This window comes from Muscardinus avellanarius (genome assembly GCF_963383645.1).
Source record: "Muscardinus avellanarius genome assembly, chromosome: 17".
Lineage (NCBI taxonomy): Eukaryota > Metazoa > Chordata > Mammalia > Rodentia > Gliridae > Muscardinus > Muscardinus avellanarius.
In genome coordinates, this window is record NC_137803.1 from 4,210,047 (window position 1) to 4,222,378 (window position 12,332).

Below are 12,332 nucleotides of genomic sequence, written 5' to 3' on the forward strand. Positions count from 1 at the left end.
TGCTACTGGATGTGGATGCTACTGGATGCGGCTACTGCTGAGTGCAGATACTACTGAGTGTAGTATCTTTGCTGCTCTTGTTATTTTACTGACTTTATTAAGAATGAAGCTTGAGAGCTGACTTTTGATTGTAGAATGGCACAGCGTTTGGGGTTGGGGAGAAGGGGGTCAGAGGTGGTTCTGCCATTCCACCATCATCCTAATTCTTCAGCTTCCTTCTGGTTAGAGCACGTTAAAATCTACACATTGCTTTTCAAAAGAATCTTAAGGCAACTAGTGATAATTAATGGTAAATAATTTGAGCAGGAAAGCTCATTTCTCTCTCCTTTCTTTGGCATGGCTGTTCAAAGACCTCGATGGCATTCTTTAATTGGAAAGTATGACCTGAGTCAATTAACGGAATCTACTGTGATTGGCTGTGACAGACTTGTCCAGGTCTTCTGCCTGCACCCCGGCCTCCTGGTGGGGCTGTGGAAGGTAAGATGGATTCTGTGTGTACTGTGTGAGAGCAGAGGTAAATGAGCTCCAGCAACTGCAGCTCAGCAGCAGCTGCACCCTCTGGCTATGTGCTCTTCCATTCTACTGAGGCAGCCCTACTGTTTTGTGGCTACAGATGACAAACCACCCCTTCCTGCCTTCCTGGTTGTTAACCTCATTCCTTTAACATCACAGGGCATCTCCCTTTCCCCTTTCCATCAATCTATGCTCCCTCCTCTTTCCCTTTTCTGTTCTTTCTCTGCTGAAGCCTCTCCTCCTAGACATTCCCCAGGGTGGTCTCCCAGGCATGTTCATGCTGACGTGAATGTGGCATTAGACGTACTTTTCTGCTCAAGATCAAGTGTCTGAGAAGTTTTCCTTTCCCTTTACCCTGATTTCTTCTTTTGCCAAGTCAGGCTGATCACTAGCTCTCTGCTCTGGCGTTCTCGCTGAGAACAGCATGGATGAACCTCTGTGCCCTTGGGCTTGGTTAAGTCTGAGGCTTTGGCCTATGGATGTGTTAGGAGAGCAAGCAGCCGACAGGTCTGATATGGAGAAGAGACAGTGTATCTGTATACAATGACTGGACAGAATCAAAGCCTACAGCTTTAGTAGTTGAAAGTCCTGATCTGGAGAAGAGACAGTATATCGGTATACAATGCTTAGACAGAATCAAGGTCTACCCTTCCCGCGGCATCATCTCCCATACCTTTTTCTTTTCTCGACCTATGCCAGCAGTCTGCTTTTCTGTCCCTCCCTCCCTCTCTGGGTGAAGGTGACTTGTGGGTGGGATAGCAGCGTGCTTACCCTGCTGTTTCATGACTTGAGTCCACTGACTGTGTTGGCCTGTAGAGTCATGAGGACTACCTGGTGGATCTGGTTTCCTCTGCCTGGCTACGGGAGGACAGTGCCTTCAGGTTTTCCATTTGGGGTCCTACACCAGCCAGCGTCAGCCTCGAATGTGGGAGAAATGGATCAGCTCCCCAGCAGTTTTATTTTCTGCTGTTCCACCTGATGAGCCAGTGAAGAAGTTGAATCTAATCATTCCCACTGTGTTTGCCAAATCAAGCAATTACTTGAGAGAGGAACATTATGCCAGTCATGTTCATTTTCTGCAGAAGGAATCTGGCATCTCTGAAGGTCTTACCAGTATTGTCTTTATCTTTGAAGAGTTTGAAATAGCCGGGAATTGACTGTGTATTTGGAGTCTTTCTGTATAATATTTTCATGTTTCACTAGTACTAGTATGTTAATTCTTCCATTACTGCATGCTCTCCACATTTGGGTGAGTTGTAGCCCTGCTGTCAGTGTGACATATGTCTTATTGGATAGTAATAATATATCAGCAGTAATAATGCAGTAGTACTGTGGTGATCTTATAGTTGTAAGAAACTGCATCTATCTGCAAAATGAATGTGCTGCGATCTTCACAACGACCTTGTGAAAAATTAAAATATTTCAGTTGAAAAATGTATTCTTTTTAATTAACTTTTCAGAAGGATGGAGAACTGGCTTTTATCATGGCAAATCTTCACTTCCATCGCCTCGTGGAGAGGAGCACGTTAGGCTCGGCCACTGTGTATGTATCTGTGGGTGGGTGAATTATATTTTTGTACCATCAATTTAAATGGGTTGGAAGTTGATACCATCTCAGTATCCTAAGAACAGTTGCAAAGTTATTCTGCTTTTAATCAGTAGACACAAACCTAAAGGCATAATTACCCAGCGGTCGCTAAAATAATTGAATTATTCATTATTCATATTTGCTTTGTTTATCCTGGGTTAAGGAATTTATACCTAGTAGAACATTATTTCTAAGAGGTAGGAGTGCTTCATTACTACAAGATTCCACTATTATCCTGCAAGGTCTTACACTTATTTGGATTTTCATCTTGCAAAGCGCACAGACTCATGGCCCTCTAGTGTATCTGGTCTGTGGATATGTTTGGTTGGGGTCTTTTAATGCACATGTGTGTCCTTGGTAGGGAACATGCCTTCCACTTCCCTCTAGCCCTCACCCTATCTCTTTGGACTTAGACTCTCCCTTGGTCATTTTTATAGTTGTCTGGAAAGCTCCTGAATGCTTTGAGTGTAGTACCCTATGTGATGAGATTATTCGTATGAGACAGGACTTGGTTCATCTCAGCCAGTCTTTGCCTGGGTCCCCACCCTGTGGGTCGGTTCGGTGCATTTCCCTGCTGAGCAACCCAATACTGAGAAGAAGCACTAAGGACAGAGGCTTGTAGAACGCTGTCCTGGGGTCGAACTCAGCACCACATTCACCACATGGCCCTGCGGCTGCCTGTGCCACTCAGATCTGTGCTTGTCTTATTTTTTGGGGGGGTAGTCTGGGGATGGGACACAGGGGCATTTGACCTCCGAGCTACACCCCCTTTCCTATTTTTTATTCTTTAATTTGAAATCGGGTCTCACTGAGTTGCAGAGGGCCTCATTAAGTAGCTGAGGCTGTTCATGAACCAATCCTCCAGTCTCAGCCTCCCGATGCTGGGATTACAAGCGTGCGCTACCACGCCCGGCCTATGCTTGTTTTTTTTAGAAGTTGGTGAGAGCAGTTCTTCTGAGTTCACGGTATGGAAGATTACTGGCATTCCAGTAGTGTTTCACTGGTAAAGTCAGTACTCTGAGTAGATGTTGTTTTAGAAATATTTCCAGCTCAAGTGTTTCATGTCTGGTGGTAACTAATTTGTGTGTCCGTCTTGCCTTTCAGCCCCTATGAGCTGCCTCCTCACTGTCCATGTTTGGATGACAGCCCCGAATATGGACTGTATGGCTACCAACTCCACATTGACATGCACGGCGGTGGAGTTTTCTACCTGTGTGGGACATTTCGCAATCTCTTCACCAAGAAAGGTGAATTGAATTTTTGCTTCATGGGATTAAAGGGTTGTAAAAAACCGGAAGCAAGGCCTGTGTCTGAGTTCAGTTATTCTACTGACAGGCCCCTTTACAGTTCATTGGCACAGCTGCGGTGCCTGCCCTCCTCCCTCCAGGACTTGTGAGACCCCGGGCTGCTGCACATCTCTTTAGCTTCTGGCCGTCCCCTTCGTCGCCATCGCTCTCGGCCTTCTGATGTAGCCTCTGCTCATCTTTTCTGCTGATATTTCTTTATTGGCTCCCCCACCTCTCAAATCTCCCCTTCTTTCTGAAAGGAATTTGGTAAATACACTAACAGGGCTGGGGTCACGCCTGTCCAGGATGAGAATAAAGAAAACCTCCCTTCTCTTGCATGCAGGACCAGTGCTCACCAGGTGAGGCAAAGCCAAGAGGCCAGGGCAGACGAGGACGGGAGGGACGCGGCCCAAGGGAAGCAGAGTGGCGCAGGAGGAACGCCCATATCCTGACTTGTCTTGAGAGCATCCTTCTATCTTTTCATTTATGTAGCTCTTTATTACTTCTCTAACAATCTGCCTTCAGTATAGACAGCTTGCATGTTTGCCATTATGCTTTCCCTAAATATTTAACATTTTATGTTGCTATTTCTAATTTTTTTATTGGTGCATTGCAGTCACACATCTTAACGGAGTACAAGATGGTGGAGGCACACACGCACACATCACCCAGTTAGCCCTCCCCCAATTCCCACCCCATTCCTTCCCCTCCCTCCTTTTGTACCCTGTAAACTTGAGTTTGGTGTAAAGACTTGGACAAATTTTCCCTATAAAATGGTAAGGCCATTTTATAGGGAAAATTGTATATATTTTGCATCACATTTGTCTAACGATTAGTGTTGCCAAATTTCTTTTGGTTAAGATTACCACTAGCTCTCTTCATGGTAAGGCAGTGTTTTCTGAACACACGATTCCTCATAAGTCTTTCACCTAGTGGATCAAACATCCATTAATGATCTTTGCCTATATCAAACTTTTTTGAGTTTTAAACATGTTGCTTTTCTCATTATGTCATTTCTACATTTCCCAGCTGAGCTTTTTGTAAGGTACTTTATTTCGTCAGTGGGGTGAACACCTACAAAAGCAGGATAAGTGCCTGGTTCTTTCCCCTTTAGCTTCTAGCTTCTTAGATTAAGGAAACCATGTTGCATTCTCCCCCTGTGGTGGGGATGGTTTTGAGGAGTCTCTCTTTCTCTACCCGCCCTCTCTTTTTAGTGTTAAGTTTCACTTTGGACTTCTGGATTTTTATATATTCAGTAGATTTTCTGGAGGCATTGGAGATTGAGCCCAGGGAGTTCTACCTCTGAGCCCAATTTTATTTTTTATTTTGAAACAAGATTTTACTATGTTACCATGACCTCACCTAAAACTTGTGATCGTCCTGTCAGCTTCTCAAGTACTGGAATTACAGGTATGTGCCACCATGCCCTGTTTATTTATTTAATAATTTATTATCAGTTACAGATTTTTTGAAGCTAAAATTCTAAGCAGTTTGGTCAGAATCTACTCAAAGCTGACTCTGTGCCCTTTGGATACACCTCCATTAGGTTTTAAGCCTTATTTTCCTTTTGTCCCAGGAAGATTTCTGGGTTTTCCTAGGCTTGGTGTCCTTTTCACTAGAACTTTATCACATGCATACATTATCGTGAAGTGATTGGACAAATTTTATTGTTGAATTGTCTCACTCAAGAATGTGAAATACCTTTTAATTTGTTCAAAAATCCTTATGTTTTTGAGGCGTATTTTAGGATTTTCTTCATACTGATTTGCCACATTTCTTGTTAAGACTTTGTAGTAAATAACTAATCTCTGTAATTTCTATTATGTGGTCCCCACTCAAGAACATTCATGTGCATTAAGAGACCCCCCCCAAAACAAAGTGCATCTTCAGACCAGCTTCAGCCCCTCCTTGCCTTATTTTCTCTTTTCTTCCAACCCAGAGAAGGGCCAGACGCCTGTACCCTTAAAGACTTTACAGTGCACATCTCTCTCTGGGAGGCAGAAGCCCTGCTAATTCATTTGCTGGCAGCATGCTTTGTATCTGTCATGGGGTACATAGCCACACAAACCTGAGAGCCAAATACAGCTACATCTCATCCGAGTATAGTGCCTGTCTCGTCCTTCACGCAAGGCAGACGCCAGGCACTTCTCTTTCTTGTTGGTGATTTATACCATGGTTTCTACCGATTACCAATTAATCTGTAAACATTGTTTCTAAGCTGGGTGTGGTGGTGCATGCTTGTAATCCCAGCATTCGGGAGGCTGAGACTGGAGGATCGTGGTTTGTGGACAGCCTCAGCTACTTAGTGAGGCCCTCTGCAACTTAGTGAGACCCTGTCTCAAAATAAAGAAAAAAAAATTGGGCAGGGGATGTAGCTTGGAGGTCAAATGCCCCTGGGTTCCATCCCCAGGCCTGCAAAAAAAAAAAAAAAAAATTGTTTCTAAGATACTGATTACATTATTTTATACTTTAATTTTTGAATATCTTCACATTGTACAAATACAGAACTTACCAATTTATAACATTTTGGTTATAGTTGTATTATCTTTCGTTCTTTATTTCTACATGTCTATGTTTATGTGTAGTATGAGTGACTGATCACTAGTCTCTAGGGGTTAGGTCTGTTGGATGTCAGATCTGGGAACACCTGGAACTTCAGGGAAGAGGGCCTCCAGCTTTGCTTACTGTAAACAAATACAGGGTAACAGTGATTAAATGTTATCTTGCATCCCTCATTTCTGGCTGTGCCAGTGATAACTGTGGCGCTCACTGTAGGCTCCAAGTCTACAGCTCTGCATCACTTTCCCGTCCTACCAAGCCAGTGTCGCGTGACTACGTTCCAGTCTGTGCTCAGAACCACACAGCTGTAGAGCTGAGCGTCTCAGCACCTGCTGGGCAGGCTCCTGTGCACTTGTACGAGATGTTTCAAGGAATATCTTCTTGTGGGCGTGACTGTAGCTCTTTCCAAGCGTGTGTGTGTTCGGCGTGGCCAGCTTGGGCACCTTTCTGTGACTCACTAATAAAACCCTTCAGTGACTATACAGTTGTTATGGCATGCAAACTGTTAAAAGAGAATGGGGAACTGAGGCGGGAGAATTTGCCTTCTTTGTGTTTTTTTTTTTTAATTCTCAATTTTTGTAGTATTTTATATTTAAAAAAATTTATTGGTGCATTGTATTCATACATCATAATGGGGTGAAAACTTGTGTAGACATACATGCACACATCACCCAGTTAGCCCCCACCCAATCTCCACCCTATTCCCTCCCCATCCCTTCTTAAACAATAAGAAGTCTTTACACAGAACTTCCTAGCAAATGCCTGCATTTTTCCTTCATGTGGTTCTAAGAAGAGTCAGCAGAGGGCGCTGTTGCCATCAGAGTGTCTGACATTTTAAAAAAGTACAAATAGAACGTCCTTTACAGTTTTTGAGAAACTCTCTTGGTACCATGTAGTATATTTAGTAAATTCTAGCTATGTCATTGCGGCTGGGGATGACAGCGCTTTGCCCCCATTTTTTAAAAACACTCTTTCCCTATCAAGGATGAAATGTTTTATCATCGTGTCCCTAGAATTTAGGTTGTTCTTTGCTCTGCGTATCCTCAGTGAGACATGAGAAGCCTAGCCTGGCACTAATGAGGCGGTCTCTCTGGAGCAGCAGGACCTCAAAGGGATGCTGCGTCTTAGCGGCTTGTTCATTAACCAGGAGTGATGGAATGCAGGGGTTGTGTCAGCAGCAGACCAGAGGCGAAGTTGGAGGGGCTTGGTGAGCCTGGAGCAGTTGCAGGCCAGGCCAGGTGCTGCTAGGAATTCCTGGAGGGCTCTGAGGAGGGGCACCTAGGAGCTGATGCTGGTGGAGAGAAAGCAACCAGCCTGGGCCCAGACCTTCACGTGTCCAGTGCCCAAGGTCATGTAGCGGTGGAAAGGAGAAAGCTGAAATACGACATAAATTATAAATAGGGCTTCAATTTGCTCATACTGCAGGCCCATTTTCAGTCTTTCCATTTGACTAAGGCTCATCCACAAATTTGCAGCAATTCTATTAAAAAAAATGGGAAAAGTTATTGTAAAACTTGCAAAGTTGGGTCTCAAATCCATTTGGAAATATACATATGCATATGGAATAGCTGAGAAAATTTGTTTAAAAATTTTAATCATGAGTCAGTATAATCTTTTCTATAAATGGTATGTATTTGGGCTGCAGAAGGACAATAAGATAAAACCCAGGGAGCAAGCCCACAGTGTAAGAAACAGACCGTTGCCTTGAACGTAGGAGCACCTGTCTGTCCCTTCCTGCTGTCAATGCCTCACCTCCCGCCAGGGACCAGCATTCTGCATTACATTCACTGCTCCCTCGTCTGGTCTTTTTGTAATTAAACCTTTGTATGTGAAATGACACACAGAGATATATAAAACGGGTCACTGTAGAGCAGACACCTGTACAGTCACCATCTAGGTCCTGATTAAATTCTGAAAATGAAAGTAGAAGAGAACTGCTCAGCAGACATTAGACACATTCTAACACTCCACTAACCAAGGAAGTACGGCATCACTAAGGGCTGGAAACCCAGGTGAGGAGCAAAATACTGCTGCTGTCTTTTGTGTTTCAAAGTTCTTTTGTCAAAGTGTTTTATTTACATAAATCCTTTATCCACATTCTGATAAACCTTGAACTTATACAAAAGCAATTAATTTAAACTATTTAAATTATTATACCACACTATAGCTGCATATCTGGGGTTATCTTCATCCTTTAAAGGACCTTCCTTCCTTCCTTCCTTCCTTCCTTCCTTCCTTCCTTCCTTCCTTCCTTCCTTTCCTTCCTTGCAGTACCAGGGATTGAACTCAGGGGCATTCTACCTCCGAGCTACACCTCCAACCCTATTTTTTATTCTTTATTTTGAAACAGGGTCTCACTGAGTTGCAAAGGGCCTCACTAAGTAGCTGAGGCTGGCCATGAACCTGAATTCTCCTGTCTCAGCCTCCCAAATGCTGTGTATTTCTTTAGATAATTATAGACTACATTTGTGTAAGGCTGGCTAAAAGGATCTCTAGAGTTGAATATGCAAGGAATAGAAATAATACTCCAAGGATTTATGATGTTTGTTTTCTGACAGAACAATCCTAATGAGGTATTCAGAGTGAGTTCTTGGCGCTTTGATGCTGTCTACTGCTTGGTCACAATATTTTCTCTGGATGAAATATGCTTTTGTTCTATCTTCTTGACTCTTTCCTGTGTGAAATTCTGTTCTCTGAGTTTTTTCCTCAGTATGTGCTGCTGAACACCAACCAGAAGTCTCTAGTGGCTCTGGGTGCCTGGGGTTAGATTCCGGAGCCAGGAGTGGAGAATCACGGCAGAGCTGACTCAGTGGTGAATGTTTAGGGGTGAGCACCACTCCTCAGCCGAGCAGCAGAGGACCTGAGCTCAGCAGCGCCATCCTCACTCATGTCGAGGATCTCGATGCAGGCACTTGGTTTTGAATTCTGATGTGACTCTAGCGGCCCGGCTCCCAGCAGTGAACGCCAACAGGTCTTGCTTCGCTTCTCATCCTCCACTGCCCTTTCGGACGAGAGCATGTTTTATTCTAGCATGGTCAGGAGGAACCTCTGGCCTCTAGTTTCATAATATGGCCCCCAAGCGTCTAGACGTTGCCTTCCTCAGTGTGTAACTGTCACTGGGATGGGCTTTTCTGCCTCGAAGCCCTGCTTTGACAGTGGTAACAGGACATGTGCCCCTTCTTCCCTGATGGGATTATTGTATTGCTTCTCTTTGGAGCTTTGTCATACTCATCCCCCGGGACCTGACCTGGGAAGTCTTCTTTCTTTGTATTTGTATATGTTCTACCACTTTGGCAAGTCATGGCTATACTGAGAATTATTTTTAAAAGGATCCTTATAATCTCTTTAAAAAAAAAAGAGTATGGCCCTGAACCTGCACATATTTGATGCCACTGAAATTGAGCTAAAAAGAGGTTTAGATGAAGAAATATTTTGCTACCTATATTGAATTTATGAGAGGCTGAAGGGAAGAAACCATTGAAAGAATAAGTGAAAACTTGAGGTGAGCTTATGAAAGTGCCTCATGATTTTATGTCTAATTTATTTCATGTTCTTGTGGAAATATAAATGAACTATTGTCGTTGGGTCCCTAAGACCAGCCCCAAGTTCAGTGATTAAGTAGAGGGACTCACAGGAATAGAATATGGATATGTAAGTGACTAAAATTTAAAATTTATTGTAGTGAAAGGACACAGAGCAAAGTCGGTGGAGAGGAGAAGTGCGTGGGGTGCGGCCTGGAGGAAGCCAGCATGCTCTTTCATGAGTCCCTTCCCGGTGGGGGCACACAAGATGTGCCAAGTTTTTCCAGGAGTGCATGTGACCACGTGTGTGGAACACTGCCTATCATTAGACAGCCCTAATTAGAGCTCACTGGAGACTCGGTGCCCCGGGATTTTACTGGGGGTTGGTCCTGTAGGCCCTTACTACCTAGTATCATGATTCCAGACTTCCTAAAGGGAAGAATATGCTCAACATAAACATAAAACAATACATTGTACAAACAATTGAGGCACAGCGTGGGAATATTCCTAAACTTCAAGTCCTCAGATATCCAAGGTCCAGCCTTGCAAGCAAGCCTTTCCAGGAACAGACTCAGGTCTGCTATATTAGTTTATTTTTTTTGTTTTGTTTTGCACAACTGTCCATTAACATTTTGATATTTTGATGAGATTATGGTACGGCCTAGTGAAAAGAAGTCCAGTTACTTCTTTGAAGTGTAAATAGAGCTTGTCAAAGGGCTTGATCAGCAATGCAAACTATAAAGGAATATATATTTATTTGATCTTAGTATCAAGCTAATTATTACCAATTTCCAGAAGCTGAAGAAAAAGGTTTTGCACAGTATAGTATATTGTAGTCTTTTTTTATCAGTACTCAGGTGAATAGTCATAGTAAATAGGAAGAGGGAAGTCATTTTAAATAACAAAATATGCTGCTTCTGTCATTTGACTTAAAAAATCAATGAGTTACTTTTCAAAACCAAAGTTCACAGCCGGGCATGGTGGCATACGCTTGTAATCCCTGCTCTTGAGAGGTGGAGACAGGAGGGTCGCACAGGTTCGAAGCCAGCTGTGCTGGCTTAAGAGACCCTGTTTCCAAATAAAAATATAAAATGTAGGTGTCTGGGAGTGTAGCCCAGGTAGAAGGGCTTCCAGAAACCCTAGTACCACCAATAAATAAATAAATAAATAAATAAATAAATAAAACCAAAGTTCACAGAAAAGTTGGGAGGAAAGTACAGATATTTTTCAAAATGATATTCCTTATCTCTCAAATGTATGTCCTCCACCTTCAGCAGTAGATCATTTAGAGGAGAACGTTTGTTGCAATTGAGGAACATACGCTGGCACATTGTTACCATCCAAAGAGCACAGTTAGCAGTAGGGCTCGTTCTTGGTGTTGCGGGCTGTATGGGTTTGGACAGATGTCCATGGCCTGTATCCATCATGATAGCACTGCTTCCCAAGGTCGTCTTTGCTCCGCCTGTCTCACGCTCCCTACCCCCAGGCCCTGGCAGCCATTGACCTTGTTACGTTTCCACCCTGTTGGCTTTTCCAGGTATCATATAGTTGGGATCATGTAGTATGTAGGTTGGCTTTGCTCAGTTAGCTGTTTTTATGGCTTGATGATGCATTTCCTTTTAGTGCTTAAGAATAATCCATTGCTCAGATACATCACAGTTTACTTCTCCATTCATCTACTGAAGGGCGGTGGACAGAGACAAGAGGAAAGATGCTTCAAGGCCAGATTAGGAAACAGAGGCCCCGGGCTCAGGGTGTAAAGAGGAAACTCGTGGGGGAGATGTCACTTTGGGAAGAGGCCTTAGGAGCACCCTGCATGCACAAGGATGCCTGGAGAGCTATTTCCCCAGGATTTGTCTTACCATGCTCAGCTGCCCAGGCACTAAGAGGCCACTGCAGCCCTGGCCCTAGCAGGTCCAGCTACGGCTCGAACTGGCAGCGGAGCAGCTGGTCCAGCAGGAATGCGGAGTGCTGAAGTTAAGGGGTCATGGAAGCATCCACTGATATTTCAAAGAAGGCCTGGGGGTCAGGCAGTGTGTAGAAGGCTCACGATCCCTGTGGGAAGGCCCTGAACAGGCAGTTTGTGAAGCTGTAAGAATTAAATGGAGATCCCAGGAATTAGGAGATGCCAGAAATGTGGACTGTGGAGGTGAGCTGCAGGCTTCAAAGAGCTAGGGCAAAAGAGTGGCCAGGTGGCCTGCAGCTGGCCAGCCACAGGGCTTCCCAAGCCTCCCTGGGTCCACAGCTAAGCGCCATGTGCTCAGCACACCAGACACGAAGCTACAGGACTTGATGTTTTCCCTGCTGGCCTCAGTCTTGCTTTGGTATAATCCCTGTTGTTATGCCTCTATTACTCCCTTTTAGAATGGAAATGTTTACTCTGTGCCATTATATAATAGATGTATGTAACCAGCTTCTTATTTTTATGGGGACTCACAGCTATGCGTTTGCCTTGAATCTCAGAGGACATTGGACTTAGACTTTTGAGTAAAACTGAAACTGATAAAAATATGAAGACTCTGAGACATGGACTGAATGTGCTGTCAGATGTGCATGAGCTTTTGGGGCCAGAGACAGAGTGTTAAGGTCTGGATAGCGAATGTAGCCCTCAAAGCTATGTGTTCCCCAGTGCAGCCAGGTTAGGGTTGGGGCATGGCCGTAGGAGTCAGGTCACTTGGGCTCTGGCCTTGGGGGCTATTTGTGTCTGCCCCATTCCTCTTCCTCTCTCTGCTTCCTGATGCCATGAGTTGGGCATCTTTTCTAATCCACACCCTCCCGCCATGATGATTCGCCTTGGAGATGGCTAACTATGGACTGAACCCCCAAAATCATGAGCCTAAATATTTTGCTCCTTTGAGTTATCCC

The 12,332-nt window shown here is 44.1% G+C and overlaps 1 protein-coding gene across 1 annotated transcript in view; it reads left to right on the forward strand.

Moving 5' to 3' along the window:
• Nucleotides 1-12,332, forward strand: part of FBXO15 (F-box protein 15) — a gene marked incomplete at both ends in the record, with an annotated part of 44,960 nt that overhangs the window by 16,137 nt on the left and 16,491 nt on the right. Inside the window, 3 exons of the mRNA XM_080714590.1 lie at nucleotides 351-477; nucleotides 1,974-2,056; nucleotides 3,206-3,348. Of these exons, the coding sequence (XP_080570716.1) occupies nucleotides 351-477; nucleotides 1,974-2,056; nucleotides 3,206-3,348 (353 nt within the window). The remainder of the gene's footprint in view (nucleotides 1-350; nucleotides 478-1,973; nucleotides 2,057-3,205; nucleotides 3,349-12,332) is intronic.